General features: G+C 40.1%; 1 protein-coding gene across 1 annotated transcript in view; it reads right to left on the reverse strand.

The window, feature by feature from the left end:
* Window positions 1-13,914, reverse strand: part of Dirc2 (disrupted in renal carcinoma 2) — a 98,609-nt gene that overhangs the window by 49,499 nt on the left and 35,196 nt on the right. The window contains exons 3-4 of the mRNA XM_004642187.2: window positions 6,668-6,933; window positions 213-342 (exon numbers count right to left, since the gene is read on the reverse strand). Coding sequence (XP_004642244.1) covers window positions 213-342; window positions 6,668-6,933 — 396 coding nt within the window. The remainder of the gene's footprint in view (window positions 1-212; window positions 343-6,667; window positions 6,934-13,914) is intronic.

Here is a 13,914-nt window from a genome sequence, read left to right on the forward strand (position 1 = left end):
GGAGACATCCTTCCTTGGGCTGGCAGCGAGAGCTCTGGTCTTTCTGCCACCTCGGTCCCGCGAGTGCCCTGTTTTACTCTTTACTTCTCTCTCTCCCTCTCTTTCTGTCTCTCTCTCTTTCACACACACACACACACACACACACACACACACACACACACACAGAAATTATACTAAAGTCACAAACATTCAATGACTCTAAGTATATTTACCTCAATAATCTGCAAAAGCTTCGAGGGTAACTCAGCCGCTGGCTAGCTGCAGCCACACTGGGAGGAAGAGGAGGCCGGGGTGGGAAATAAGCTAGTGTGGCAGAGAATATTAGGCAGACAACTCCAAATTCTGAAAGAAAAAAAGTATAGAATTAATTGGCAATATGAAAAGTCCAGTATTTCCAGTATTTATTGAACAAATGTTCACGGAGCATCAAGCAACATACAGCACCTATCTAGCCTTTCTTGTAGCCTAGCAAGAAACATGGATGCACACAGGTGGGAACTTCAGCAGGCTTCAGGTAAGAAGTCACGCCATCAGCACAGAAGCATGGTGTGATACACATGCACAAAAAAGACGGAGGCAGCAAACTACCTGCTACTCTATGGAAAAAACACATTAAAACCCAACAGTACTTTACTGTGAAAGAGGATCTGAAACAGGTCTAGCACGACTGTCTAACATGCATGGAACTTGGAAAGAAAGAATGTGTAAGGAAATTGCTAAGACGAGCACGGAAAGCTGGATGCACAGCAAGACCTCTGATGCATATGAAGGACAGATCAAATCTGTAAACAAAGGAAGGTGAACAAGACCAGAAAGCACTGAAAGTAAGAAACCAAGAGATAGCAAATTTAAGCACAAAAACTACTAGATAATAGGATATTAAACAGTCAGAAATAAAATGGACTTTTTGTTGAATTTATATCATCTTGTTTGTTGAAATTCTGTATTTCTAATTTTCTTTCATTGTTTTTTACTCTTTAAAATAAAAATTCAAAAATTGATTTGTCAGCAATCTATATTAATATTCAAATAATTCCTAAACTACAAACACACAAACACCAGGCTGGGGAGATAGCTCTGTGGTTAAGCACCTGCCTGGCAAACACAAGGACGGGGTTCAATCCCGGCACTGTGCCAGCTCCAGAACCCTGAACAAACCATGCCAGCCACCAAAAGCAGGCATGGTGGTGCACACGTGTAATCCCAAAGCTGGGAGAGTTCAGACAGGAGAAACACTATGACTCTGAGCTGCATTGTAAGACCCTGTTCCAAATAAAAATAAATAAATAAATAATTTAAAAATTAAAACAAAAAAACCCAAAACTCCAACAGAAGTGAAAGCATCAAGGATTCTCCATCTTTCCCTCCACAGTGCTGGTGTTTGTTAAGTACCAGCTTTGGTAAACTGTGCCAAATTTAATAGACAAGCACAGCAGCAACAGCAAAATCAGGAAACTTGGGGTACAGATATGACTTGCTGTTAACTATAGCATCTTTTTTGTGGGGGAGGCAGAACCAGGGATTGAACTCAGACCCTGCCTTATTCTACTGAGCCATCTCCCCGGTCCCTAACTATAGTATCTTGAAATTTGGGTGAATCCTTTAATTCTATCTGGGGCAATAAAGGAGGGAGAGGAAGAAAATAGAATTATGTGTTGGATAATTCTAAGGCTCTATTCGTAGCAAATGGAACAATATTCTTTTAAGACACAAGCATAGGTGATTTTATTTAAGTAATTAGAAATTTATAGATTTTTTAAGGGATGTTGAGATAGCTCAGCAGACTTAAGTGCTTGCTTAGGTAAGCGTAGGGGCCAGGGTTCTATCCCTGCACCAAATGCTGTGCTGGCCCCACTCCCAGGCGTGCTGAGCCAGCGAAGAAGTCTGGGCATGGTAGCGCACACCTGTAATCCCAGAAGTAGGGAGGCTGAAAACAGGAAGATCACTACACCAAGTATGTAAAGAGAGAATGAGAACATGCAAGAGAATGTTAACAGTCTTGTCTCTCAGAATTAGAAATCTATAAATTTCTCTTTTAGTTTTTTTCCTTTTTGTTTGTGCAGGGTCTCACTACGCAGCATGGACTAGTATTGATTCTTATGTTTTCAGCCTCCCCAGAGCTGGGATTACAGGTGTGTGCCACCATGCCAGATCTCAGTGGCCAGCTTATCATGTGGTACCAGGGATCAAACCAGGTGCTTGCCTAAGTAGGAGTCTAGTCCTCTGAGCTATCTAGCCAGCCCTGTTTTCATTCTCTTTGTTCTTTGTTAGTCTGTGGAGGACAAAGTTAGTGAACTTTTAAAATTTATAGTTCTTTTATTTTTTTAATTTACTTTATTTGTCCTTTAATTTTTTTCCTTAATCTTTATTTATTTATTTGGTACAGGGTCTTGCTACACATCTAAGACTCATAGTGATCCTCCTGTCTCAGCCTCCCCCGTGCGGGATTACAGGTATGCCCCACCATGCCTGGTTTTAGTGGTCGGCACAGCATGTGGTATCCAGGATTAAACCCAGGTCCTTGAGCTCGGCACAGCATGCAGTATCCAGGATTAAGCCTGGGTCCTTGAGTTTGCCAGGCAGGTGCTAAAACTGCCAAGCTATCTCCCCTGCCCTTTTTGGTCTTTTTTGAGACAGGGTTTCAATATGCAGTTCAGGCTGGCCTTGAACTCAATTTGTATTTCAGGCTGGCCTTAAATTTACAGTCATCCACCTGCTGAGCTCAGCCTCCTGAGTACTGGCATTACAGATGTGCACCACCATGCCCAGCCTACTGTTCTTGTAATTATTAACAACTGATGAATGTACAACTTTCTTACAATTTTTGGACATTTGTATTTCCTCTGTGATTGCCTTTTTCATATTTTTTGACTTGTTTCAATAGGTAATCTAGGTAGCTTCATGACATTACACATAATTCACATTTATTTACTTATTTATAACTTGTACTTTCCAGGCAGGCACGTACGCCAGTGAGCTGCCTCCCCAGCCAATTCACACATTTTAATGTATTTGGTTGTTGCAGGGTCTTACTACACAGCTCAGACTTGTAGCGATCCTTCTGCTTTCAGCCTCTCCAGTGCTGGGAGTATCATGCCCAGAGTCGCCCAGACTTTGGTCTGCTCAGCTTGCCCTGAGGGCGGGGCTGGAGCAGAATGTTGCGCCAGGGATCGAACCACGTCCCTGTGCTTGTCTAAGCTTGCCTAGGCAGGTGCTTTAGTCTACTGAGCTTTCTTGCCCGCCCCAATTCACATATTTAAAAGTATATAATCCATTGCCTTTCAGTACATTTATACAACTGTGATACCATCACCATGATTTTAGAGTTTTCTCATCACTTCTGAAGAAACCCTGTGTCTATCTTACAGTTCTATCTCCCACTAATCTACTTGTACAGATGTGAGTATTAGCATATTTCATATAAATATAACAATACACAGTCTTTTGTAACTGGCAATTTTTAGTTAGCATAATGCTCTCAAGGGTCATCCATATTCAAGATCATGTAATTTTCAGTACAGATGCTTTTTCTTCTTTCCAATCTCTTTATTTCTTTTTCCTTGCCCAGTGGAAAGGGCAAGGAAGAAGAACCTTCAGCACAGTGTAAAACAGATGTAAGACTGGACATCGTCATTTTATTCATGTCTTAGGGGAAGTATATGCATCTTTTTTAAAACTAGGGTGAGGGAATGCCTCTTTCTGGTTTGTTGATGGTTTTCATTTTGAAAGGATATGGGTTCTATCAAATGTTTTTCCTTTGTGTCTTTATAGGATCACCTGTTTTACTCCTTTACTCTATAACTGAATTTTGAGGGTAAAACCAATCCTGACTTCTAGAATGAACTGTACTTGGTTAATGAGTATGAGCCTTATAGTATATTTCTGGATTTGATTTGCTAGTATTTTGTTGAGGTTTTTGTGTTTATATTCATGAGAGATATTGGTTGGTAGTTTACTTTTCATAAAGTACCTTTGTGTAGAATCATTTAAGAGCCTTTAACCTTTTAAGGCAACAATTCTAGCAAAAGTATTCTTAATGGACTAAAGAATTATAGGACAGTGTTTCAGAAAGGCAGACTACTGTACTCACCTGTGGTCTCAGTGTGAAACAACTGAAGGAGTAACTAGGAATTGGACATAAAAAGCTCTGCTTGACCGGAAGAGAGGGTAAGCCAGAGGGAGCATTAAGGAGGGCCTCAGGTCCTAAAACCTGATTCCTTCAAAGACAGGATCACTGCTTAGGTTTTCTTTTCTTTTTTTTTTTTTTTTCCGGAACCAGGGATTGAACTCAGGCCCTTGTGCTTGCCAGGGAAGTGTTTATTCCACTGAGCCATCTCCCCGGCCCCTACTGCTTAGGTTTTCAATCAAATAAAAGATATTATCAAAATACAATTTAAAACATATGTTTTACCTGCTTTTATTTCTATTTATTTATTTTTATATTTCAATTTATTTTCAAAGTATGAGTAATACATACTTGTGCTCATTAATCTTTTTTTATAAAAAAATGTATTTGGTACAGGGTTTCACTACAACAGCTTGGACTCATACTGATCCTTGTGTTTTTAGCCCTCCCAGTGCTGGGATTACAGACCTGTACCACCACGCCCAGACTTGGTTGCTGGCTCAGCTCACTGGGGGCGGGGCCAGCGTGGCATGTGGTGCCAGGATCCAACCCTAATCTTGACTGTCAACTTTGTGGGCGTGAGAGCCACCCAGGGGACTAGTGAGGCACACTCTGGGTGTGTCGCTCTGGTGCCTTTGTCCTGTGCTCACCTTCCTGGCACTAGGAAGTGAGCAGTTTTGCTTGGCCACTCCCTTTTGCCATGATGTTCCTGCCTTGAAGTCAGCCATGGCCTGAACCCTTTGAAGCAGAGTCGCATTACACTTCTTCTTGAGGTTGTGTTGGTAGGTATTAGGTGACTAATACAATACCTACAGAGGGCTAAATGCTTTGCTTCCTGGTGTAGTTCCTGCTTTCAGTTTTATTCCCTCTAAAGCATTCTTTGAAATGTAAGTTTCACCATGCGACTCTGACATAAGCTTCAGAGGGTAGTATCTGCCCAGAGCAGCTGAACTGCACACTCTTTCGGCCTGTTTAGAGCAACTACAAGCCCTGGCTTCTCCCTTTGTCTCCCTCACATCTCTACTCTCAAGAGGTCTGAGCCATTCTAAATTTTTCAGTTCTTTTTCTTTCCTGGGCTGCTTCTCCAAAGCTGTCCCTCTCCTTTTCATTCTTCCTGCTCCCCCTTGTGTTTAGCTACCTCTCTCTCACCCCTCAGGTTCTAACTCGGATGTTGCATCTCTGGGAAGCTCTACTTCATCATCAGAATCTGTGCTTGGGGATTTTCCTCTGAGCTTCCAGAGCAACTGCAGGCCTTCTATTAGTGCCCATCTCTCTGTTCTGCAGTTGCTGTCTTCATCCTTCACAGTAGGAACCACCTCAGTGTCAACACAGTCAACAGCACACAGAAGCCCAGGTCAGGCATGGTAGTACATGACAATAAACCTAGTACTCGGGAGGCTGAGGCAGAGCAATTGCCTTGAGTTTGAGACAAGTCTGGGCTGCAAGGTGAGTTCAGAGCCCCTAAACTACATATCAAAACCTTGTTTCAAAAAACAAAAAGTTTTTAAAATTAAAAATGAATAAATAAGACAAAGTTCAACATAACTTGGTCCCTTATCTTTCTAGCCTTATCTTCTCTACTTGTACTGACACGCAAACACACACTGCTTCACCTATCACACTACAGGCAAAGTCTAGAACATACTGAGTTCTCTCACACCCTCCCTGATTTTGCAGCGGTTGCTCCTTCAGAAAGATCCTAACCTACCTGAACACTTAGTGAACTCCCACAAAATTCTTAACTTGGTTTATGTTTTTGGTGAAGCCTTCCCTAACTCTTTGGTTTCTTCCCAAACTTAGGCATGTTAGGTCTACCTATCTCTGTATATCCCTCTTTGTGTCATAAACAGCTCAGTATTGACTTTAGTGATGCCAAGAGCATGGCACAGTGTGCAGTATTTAGTAAATACTTATTAAAAAGTGCTGTCTCTACAGAGAAACAACAGGTACATGAGAGGATGTATTTTTAATATATGTAGAATATGGTAATATGGTAATATAAGAGTAAGCTAGAGCTTCACTCTAGAAATATAAAGGATCCAAGAGAATACTTTGGGAAGGGCAATATGTCTGATTAATAGACTTAACATACAGAAGACAGGAAGTAGAAGAATGAACTATAAGTGCCCAATGCCAGTAAGGTTAGAGGACATGGCTAATAATAGAAAAACTGTAAGGGGAAAAAAATGGGCTGAAAGCTTACCAATAGATGTTTGACCAAACAGATGTTTATGACCAATCATGTTTAATTTATATACTGGCATGCTATCTAGAGAAGACACTAGAATATGTGTTACCCAGAGCTTCATTATAAATTGAGAAAAGAAGTAACACTAAGAAATCACCCATGGTGTAAGAAGACATTTAAAATTGAGCAACTTTCCAGGAAGCATCTCCATACTACATAACAAAGACAGCACAGTATGTGCGTGGGACAAACGTCAGTCCTTATTTCATATGAAGTGATCTGATACAGAAAAAGTAGAGTGAAGATAACTGGGATAAAAAAGTATAACAAGAAGAGTAAAAGCTTGCAGTTACCTGCATACAATACAGTCTCGATGCGATCTTTAATGTGAGCCCTGTTACTCTCTGCAGCAAGGAGGGGCGACGTCCCGTTGGGAGCTGGGACAACAAGTGGTCCAACCAAAAATGCGCACGCTCCACCGAGGTAACTGAGCATGGATGCGATTGCAGTGGCAGTGGCCCGTTCATCTGCAGAGAACCACGTCGTGGAGAGGAACGGTGCTGCGTTCATTACGGTCGGGCCTGCCAGTCCATTTAGCATCTGTCCTCCATGGATTAACCTGGAATTCAAAAAATTAAAAGGCTGTGAGGTATGTAAAGCAGGCATTTTCTAAGACAACAAGAAATGAGCCGGCTTACCTTTTAGAATGCATGTTGACCCTCTATGAGGGAGATAAATACGGCAACAGTTATCATCTATTATTCACTTCACAAATATTTGCTCAAGACTCTGACTTGTGCCATACATCAAAGCAAGTGTTTCCTACACTTAGTCCACTTAGGCGTCATAGCAGTCCTACGTCGTAGCTATTATTGACTCTTTTTATTAAAATATGAAAGCCTAGGCTACAAAAATCAGGAACTATTTGCTTAAGTGCTAAAATTTGGATCTAGATCTGACTCCAAAATATAAAACCTTTCTCCTGTACTGCCATTCATGACCAGAGCTAGTAAATGCCACTGGCCCTGGAAATGATACACTGGAGTTCAACATGTCATACTTTCTTTTTGCCAAGAACTAAAACAAAATTTACATTGCAAAAAAGATATTTAATATTTTCTAATGGTACAGACACTGAAAAGCAACTGGAGGACTTGGGTTTATGAAGCTCTGCAGCTAGCTATCTGAAAGGCCCTGGCTGATATACATAACTTGGTGTGGGGGAGTGTGTCCCATTTATTCTCCCATAAAACAAGATGAATTTAAATTCCATGTATATTTACTGAGCATCCATGAGGTTAAGAGACTGGAATCATAGAATAACTAGACTTTTCAATTTTTTGTTTTTAGCAAGAGGGTGTCGAGGATTGAACCTAGGGTTTCTTGCACACCATTTCAGCCCTACTATGCTATTTCTCAGCTTAACTGCAAGATCTAGGGAAGAGCAGTTTCTTACTTCCATTTGTTCTCTTGCTCTTTTCATGACATTCTGCCCAGCTCTCCTGCATCCTGCAGACCACAGCCTCTACCCTCATTACTCTCCCTACCTCCGGCGTACACAGTCATATTCAGCAGAAGTCTATAAGGCCTAAGTGGGCCAGAAGTATAAACAAGGCAGACAAGAGAAGGAGACAGACAACCTCTAGTGACCTGGAGTAAGGAAAGAGAAGGGAGGCAGTACACAGAAAGCTTTCAAGATAGCATCATTTTTCCTCTTCATGTTGTTTATTTAAGTAGTACTGAATATTAAACCTTTTTAAAAACAATCATCGGGCCGGGGAGATGGCTCGGTAGAATAAGCACTTCCCTGGTAAGCGCAAGGGCCTGAGTTCAATCCCGGTTCTGCCAAAAATAAAAAAAAAAAAAATAAAAACAATCATCATCTTAAGTCACTTAGAAAAACCTTTCTGGAACTGTGGAGCTAGTTCGGTGGTCTAAGTGCCTGGCAAGCACAAGGACCGGGGTTCGATCCCCAGTACCACATGCCCAGAACCCCAGGTGTGCTGTGCTGCCACTGATACTGCAAAGTACCTGTAATCCCAGTACTGGGGAGGCTGAGACAGGAGGATCACTATGAGTCTGACCTCTGTAGCAAGATCCTGTACCAAATAAATAAATTTTGTAAAAAAAAAAAAAAAAAAAGTTTTCTGATTGCTCAGGGACACAATTAATAAACAGATGTAGGAGAAGAGGTAGAGCCCTAACACAGATGCCTACGTGAGTGGGAAGTAGAATATATAAATTCTGTCTGCCCACGTTTTCAAACTGTTAGAAAAATTATTTGAAAGCAAATAGCTTCAAGTATCATTATTATTGCTAAGTTATGAAGGTTGAAGATACTTTAAAATTTTCTTGTGTTGGGGAACAACTTTGTACGTGACAGAAGTAAATTTAAGCTATTTATAAAAACAAATAGTTCCTCTAAAAGTCAGTGGATTCCAAAGTGTCCCATAGCAATTTTATCATAGAAATATTATTAAAGCATTGTTAAGTGGCTTTAATTATGACCTTTTTTCATAATTTTATTGAGAAACAAATAGCAATGAGACAGTTTCAAATCAAATTGGTAGGACAGTTTCAATAATTAACACATTGCATACATTCTTCCTAGTGGTTAATTGCTGTACAAGATGCGGACATGATATTCTATTTACAAACACCATTAGAACAAATCCCTCTATTCATTAAGAGAATGTAACTATATATCTATCCTAAACACTTTGAATACAAAATGGACATTCATCTGTATCCCCTTTTTTTGGTTAAGTTCCATCATTTAAATATTAGAGGTGTGTAAACTCAGCAAAATATTCTAAAAGAGTTCAGTAGCCCATAATAGTACTAGGTCTTCCACTTCACTGGCAATGTCAGAAACTGTTGACCTGAGTCCCCTACAGCTCAACAAAACAGCATGGCTTTACTTCTTATACTTCGTTTTTATACTTTTCTGCTGGATGTTAAGACCAAGGTAAAGTAGGACCTATGCAACAAGAGTTGTAGCTTTTGGGTCTGATAAGGTCAGTGAAATCCCCTCAGGATTTATCCTGAGATCCTGTACCTCAGATCGTAGAACTTTTGTCAGTGTCAGCCATGTGGATGAGTCACAGCCATTACTTGGCCAATGTGCTCTCTGTGAAAGCCTGAGAGAATGTTTTCTCTCCATGTGATACAAAAATTAAGGAGTACTGTACACAACAGCTCATAAGGGCAGCTTCTGTGATATTTATTTATTTTTCTTGAGGAACCGGGGATTGAACTCAGGCCCTTGTGTTTGCCAGGGAAGTGCTTATTCCACTGAGCCATCTCCCCAGCTCTTCTGTGATATTTAATACTTGCAGTAGCATACTACTGAAAGACTCATTTTATCTAGGACAAGGGCTAAAACAAATAAGTTTTATCATACCTAAATATATTAAGGGCAAAGCAGGTGTGGTGGTGCACACCCGAGGGCCTAGCCCTTGTAGAGGATAAGGCAGGCGAATCACAAGGCCTGGGTCTTCAGCAAGATCCCATCTCAAAATAAAAACAGAGGAAAATGTAGCTTCGTACTAGAGTGCCCCCGGGTTCCATTCCCAGGACTGCCAAAAGAAAGAAAAAAGGAAGGGTAAAAGAACATGGAAGAAGGGCAACCCATGCAGGACCCGTCCTGTCTCTGGTCCTATTTTCCAACTCTTAAAAAAAAACAACACAGAAGACATAATCTGTTAAAAATATACAGACAACGATAAAATAGCATGGGGAGTTCTTAAAGTTAAGGTATCAAATTAAAATGACTGTCAAGGCTTAATTTTTCTTTTCATTGCTGAAGATGAGTCCAGGATCTTTCACATGCTAGGTAAGTGCTCTCCTCTGAGCTACAAGGAGTGACTATAACCTATAATAAATGTTTAAATAAAAATCAAAATGTATTACAGTAATAAGCATAATGCTACTCATTCCCTCTGGTTATTAACTCACTTATCCATCATTCTCGCCACCTTCTGAAGCAGATCTGCAAATCCTCTTTTGTGAGTTCATTTTCATGGCTCCCTTGATGTAATGATCTATTCAAAATGTTTATGGGGCTGGCCAGGTGGCTCAGTGGACTAAAGCACCTGCTTAGGCAGACGTAGGGGCCTGGGGCTCAGTCCCTGAGCTGAGTCAGTGAATGAGACTGGGCATGGTGGCATACACCTGTAATCTCAGTGCTTCGGAGGCTGAAAACAGGAGGATCACTACAAGTCTGATCTATGTCGTGAGATTCTGTGGACCCTGTACTAAATACATTTTTTTAAGTTTATTTTTTAAAAAAAGTTTATTAATCTCTGTCAAATAAAAATGTCATAGTGTGTCCTCATCCACCTTATTCACTACACCTGGCACAATGTGACTTCCGGGTCTCATGCAAAGTTAAAATGAACATGAGAGATAAACATTATGAACTGATTCAGTACATCAAGGCAGCTATAACAAGGCAACTAAAGACATTCACAAAAAAGGACGCTAGCACTGCTTCAGAAAGTGGCACGAATAACACTGAGGGCATCTGGGGTGAGGGGAGCAAGGTGTTTTTGCAGTAATGCACTTTTAGCATTCACTGTCGTTTTGGATTGTACGTCCCATCTCCCCAGCCCTTGACTTAACTCCTTGTTAGCACTCAGTGAAACCACAAATAGACTGTTGCCCAAGCAGTGCCCACGAGCGTCACAGACTGCCTGAGTGAGGGATCACCTGAAGGTCATTCAGGTCTCTTGCACTCTGTTCTCAGATCAGAGCGTCCATTACTGAAACAGTATGAATGAAGTGGTGTCAGAGAAGACAGCACACTAGGGACATGGCACATGGGTCTCAGCTCAGAGGTCCCTGAACTCAACCTGGTAATTCTGGAGTTCTTACAGTTAAAAATCATCCTACAAATTAAAACAAGGCAACTGGATGTTCTGTTACAAATGTTAAATATTTGCATACTTTTTGCATTAAAAGTCATCATGTTCATAGACTCTTCACAAATGGTCTTGATTGTACTAGGGTCTAAATGATTTGTGCTTTGCCTTCTGAATTCAGAAGAAATCTGGCAGGTAAATCCAGTTCCCAGCATCATTTAGTTTTCTAGAACTTAGTCCTGCTCCTTTTCACACTTACGTCCCAAAGTCCCTCAGGGCCCGGCAGTTATTAATGCTATACTTGGTTATAGGAATCACTGTCCTAAAAAAAAAAAAAAAAAGAATCACTGTCCTAGTGGCTGTGATGTTAAGTTCATCTGTACTGTCAAGATTTTCTTGTTTGCTTGATACTATTTTCTATCTGCTACTCATTCCATTTTATAAAACTCACTCCATTTTATAAAATATATTTTAAAATAAAATTCTTTAATATATAAAGTCAAATTTTCTCTTTAATATTAATGCCAAATATGTGTCTCTGGAAAAATGCTGACCTTTGATATAATAAACTTATGTAGTTATTACCACAAGTTCTTTAAAATGAAAACAAAAGTGATAAAATAGCAAAATGTTCACTATAAACTGTATTCATTATTTATCTCACTTAAGAAACATGTAATAAGTATTCTGTGCATGTTGGGCAGGCACTGTGGTGGGGAATGCAAAAATAAAAAGTGAAACTCCTGGCCCTTCAGGATCTCTAATAGGTATGTACATGGGTCAGGAAAGAGGCTGGGTTTTGTAGTGCGAACTTTACCAAGCTGTCCAGCGACCAGCACCAGATGTAGACCAGCAAGACCCAGCACTCCAGAGCTTGGAGAATGAGAAAGAAAATCTGCTACCCAACAGAAGAAAAATACCCAACTGTCTAGCAAAACCACTGTTAAGTTATCCAGGAATACTAAAAGGCTTCAGATGGACATTAGCAAGTTGATATAACCCTGGGTCCTCCTCTTAAATGCAGGGCTGAGCCTAAGAGATGCATTTATGAAAGGAGACTGACTATACTTAGTCCACCAGGTTCTGTGCTTGAAGGTGGTATGTTTTTTCCGGATATCACAATTTCATCAAATGACCCACTTAAGCCACCGCTTTCTGCACCAGAATCTTTCCCTGCACCACTAATAGGAAGTCATCTGTCTAAGAAGTCATCTGAAAGACAACTGAAGTGTCACTTTAACTGTCCCAGGTTTTGCTATCTGTCTCCTTCTGATAGACTACAACCCTGGATCCTCTGGATGGAAGCCTATAGCCACTCAGTATTTGATCAACAAAGCAGAACAGGACAAGCTATAAGACAGTGGACCAGGAAATATACAACATAATTCACAAATTTTCTATGCAATGTGAAGAAAGCAAATCTTTACAGCCTTTATAGTATGGACTTCTGTGTATATATGACATTGATGCTGCTCTGCTTTTATCCTTTCGAGACTAGGAGACTCCTCTAAAAGCTAAATGTTGTAAGAGTAGCTGTCAATTATATATATACTCCCCCCCCAGGAGTAATTTTTATTTATTTATTTATTTATATTTTTTTTCCGTAATTTTATTGAGAAACAAATAGCAATGAGACAGTTTCAAACCAAATTGTTAGGACAGTTGCAATAATTAACACATTGCATACATTCTTCCTAGTGGTTAATTGCTGTACAAGATGTGGACTTGATATCCTATTTACAAACACTGTTAGAGCAAATCCCTCTATTCATTAAGAGAATGTAACTATATATCTATCCTAACCACTTTGAATACACAGATACAAAATGGACATTCATCTGTATCCCTTTTTTTGTTATGTTCCATCATTTCAATATTATAGGTGTGTAAACTCAGCAAAATATTCTAAAAGAGTTCAGTAGTCCATAATAGTATTCGGTCTTCCACTTCACTGGCAATGTCAGAAATTGTTGACCTGAGTCCCCTACAGCTCAACATAACACCATGGCTTTACTTTTTATAGTTCGTTTTTGTACTTTTCTGCTGGATGGTTAAGACCAAGGTAAAGCAGGACCTATGCAACAGGAGTTGTAGCTTTTTAAATGTTTTTCATCATATTCTATAGGGACTTAAAAGTTCAACATATCAATACTTTATGAAAAATACCTGTTCCATGTTATGCCTAAGATGTTTGATATTCAGACAGATAGTGAGGTTAAGCTTAAAAGCCTAGGTTGTATGGTAATAACAATAAGCTGACTTCTGGAGGGTTAACAACCTAAGTTTGCAGACCAAAATTAGAGAAAAAGGAGGGCCTCAAGGAAAGCCAACTTTTTGGCCCTAGCCTTCTAAGGTCAATTAAGACTCAGGACATATGAGAACTTGTACTGTAATGTCATGTAACTCAGTAGTGTCCCAAATTTTCTGATCAAGGAGATTATAGGGCCAAAGAGGAAAGTCATCAATGATGTAGAGTGTGCCTAAGGAGAGTCACATGGAGAGAAAATATTCTCTCAGGCTTTCACAGAGAGCACGTTGGCCAAGCAATGGCTGTGACTCATCCACATGGCTGACACTGACAAAGGTTCTACAATCTGAGGTACAGGATCTCAGGATTAATCCTGAGGGGATTTCACTGACCTTATAAGACTCAATTACATAGTTTTAAAACACCTACTTGCGAATCTTGCTTCTTTGGGATATCAAATCGTGCTTTGTTATGTTGTAAGGATACTAGC

This window comes from Octodon degus, unplaced genomic scaffold, assembly GCF_000260255.1.
Source record: "Octodon degus isolate 3935 unplaced genomic scaffold, OctDeg1.0 scaffold00147, whole genome shotgun sequence".
NCBI lineage: Eukaryota > Metazoa > Chordata > Mammalia > Rodentia > Octodontidae > Octodon > Octodon degus.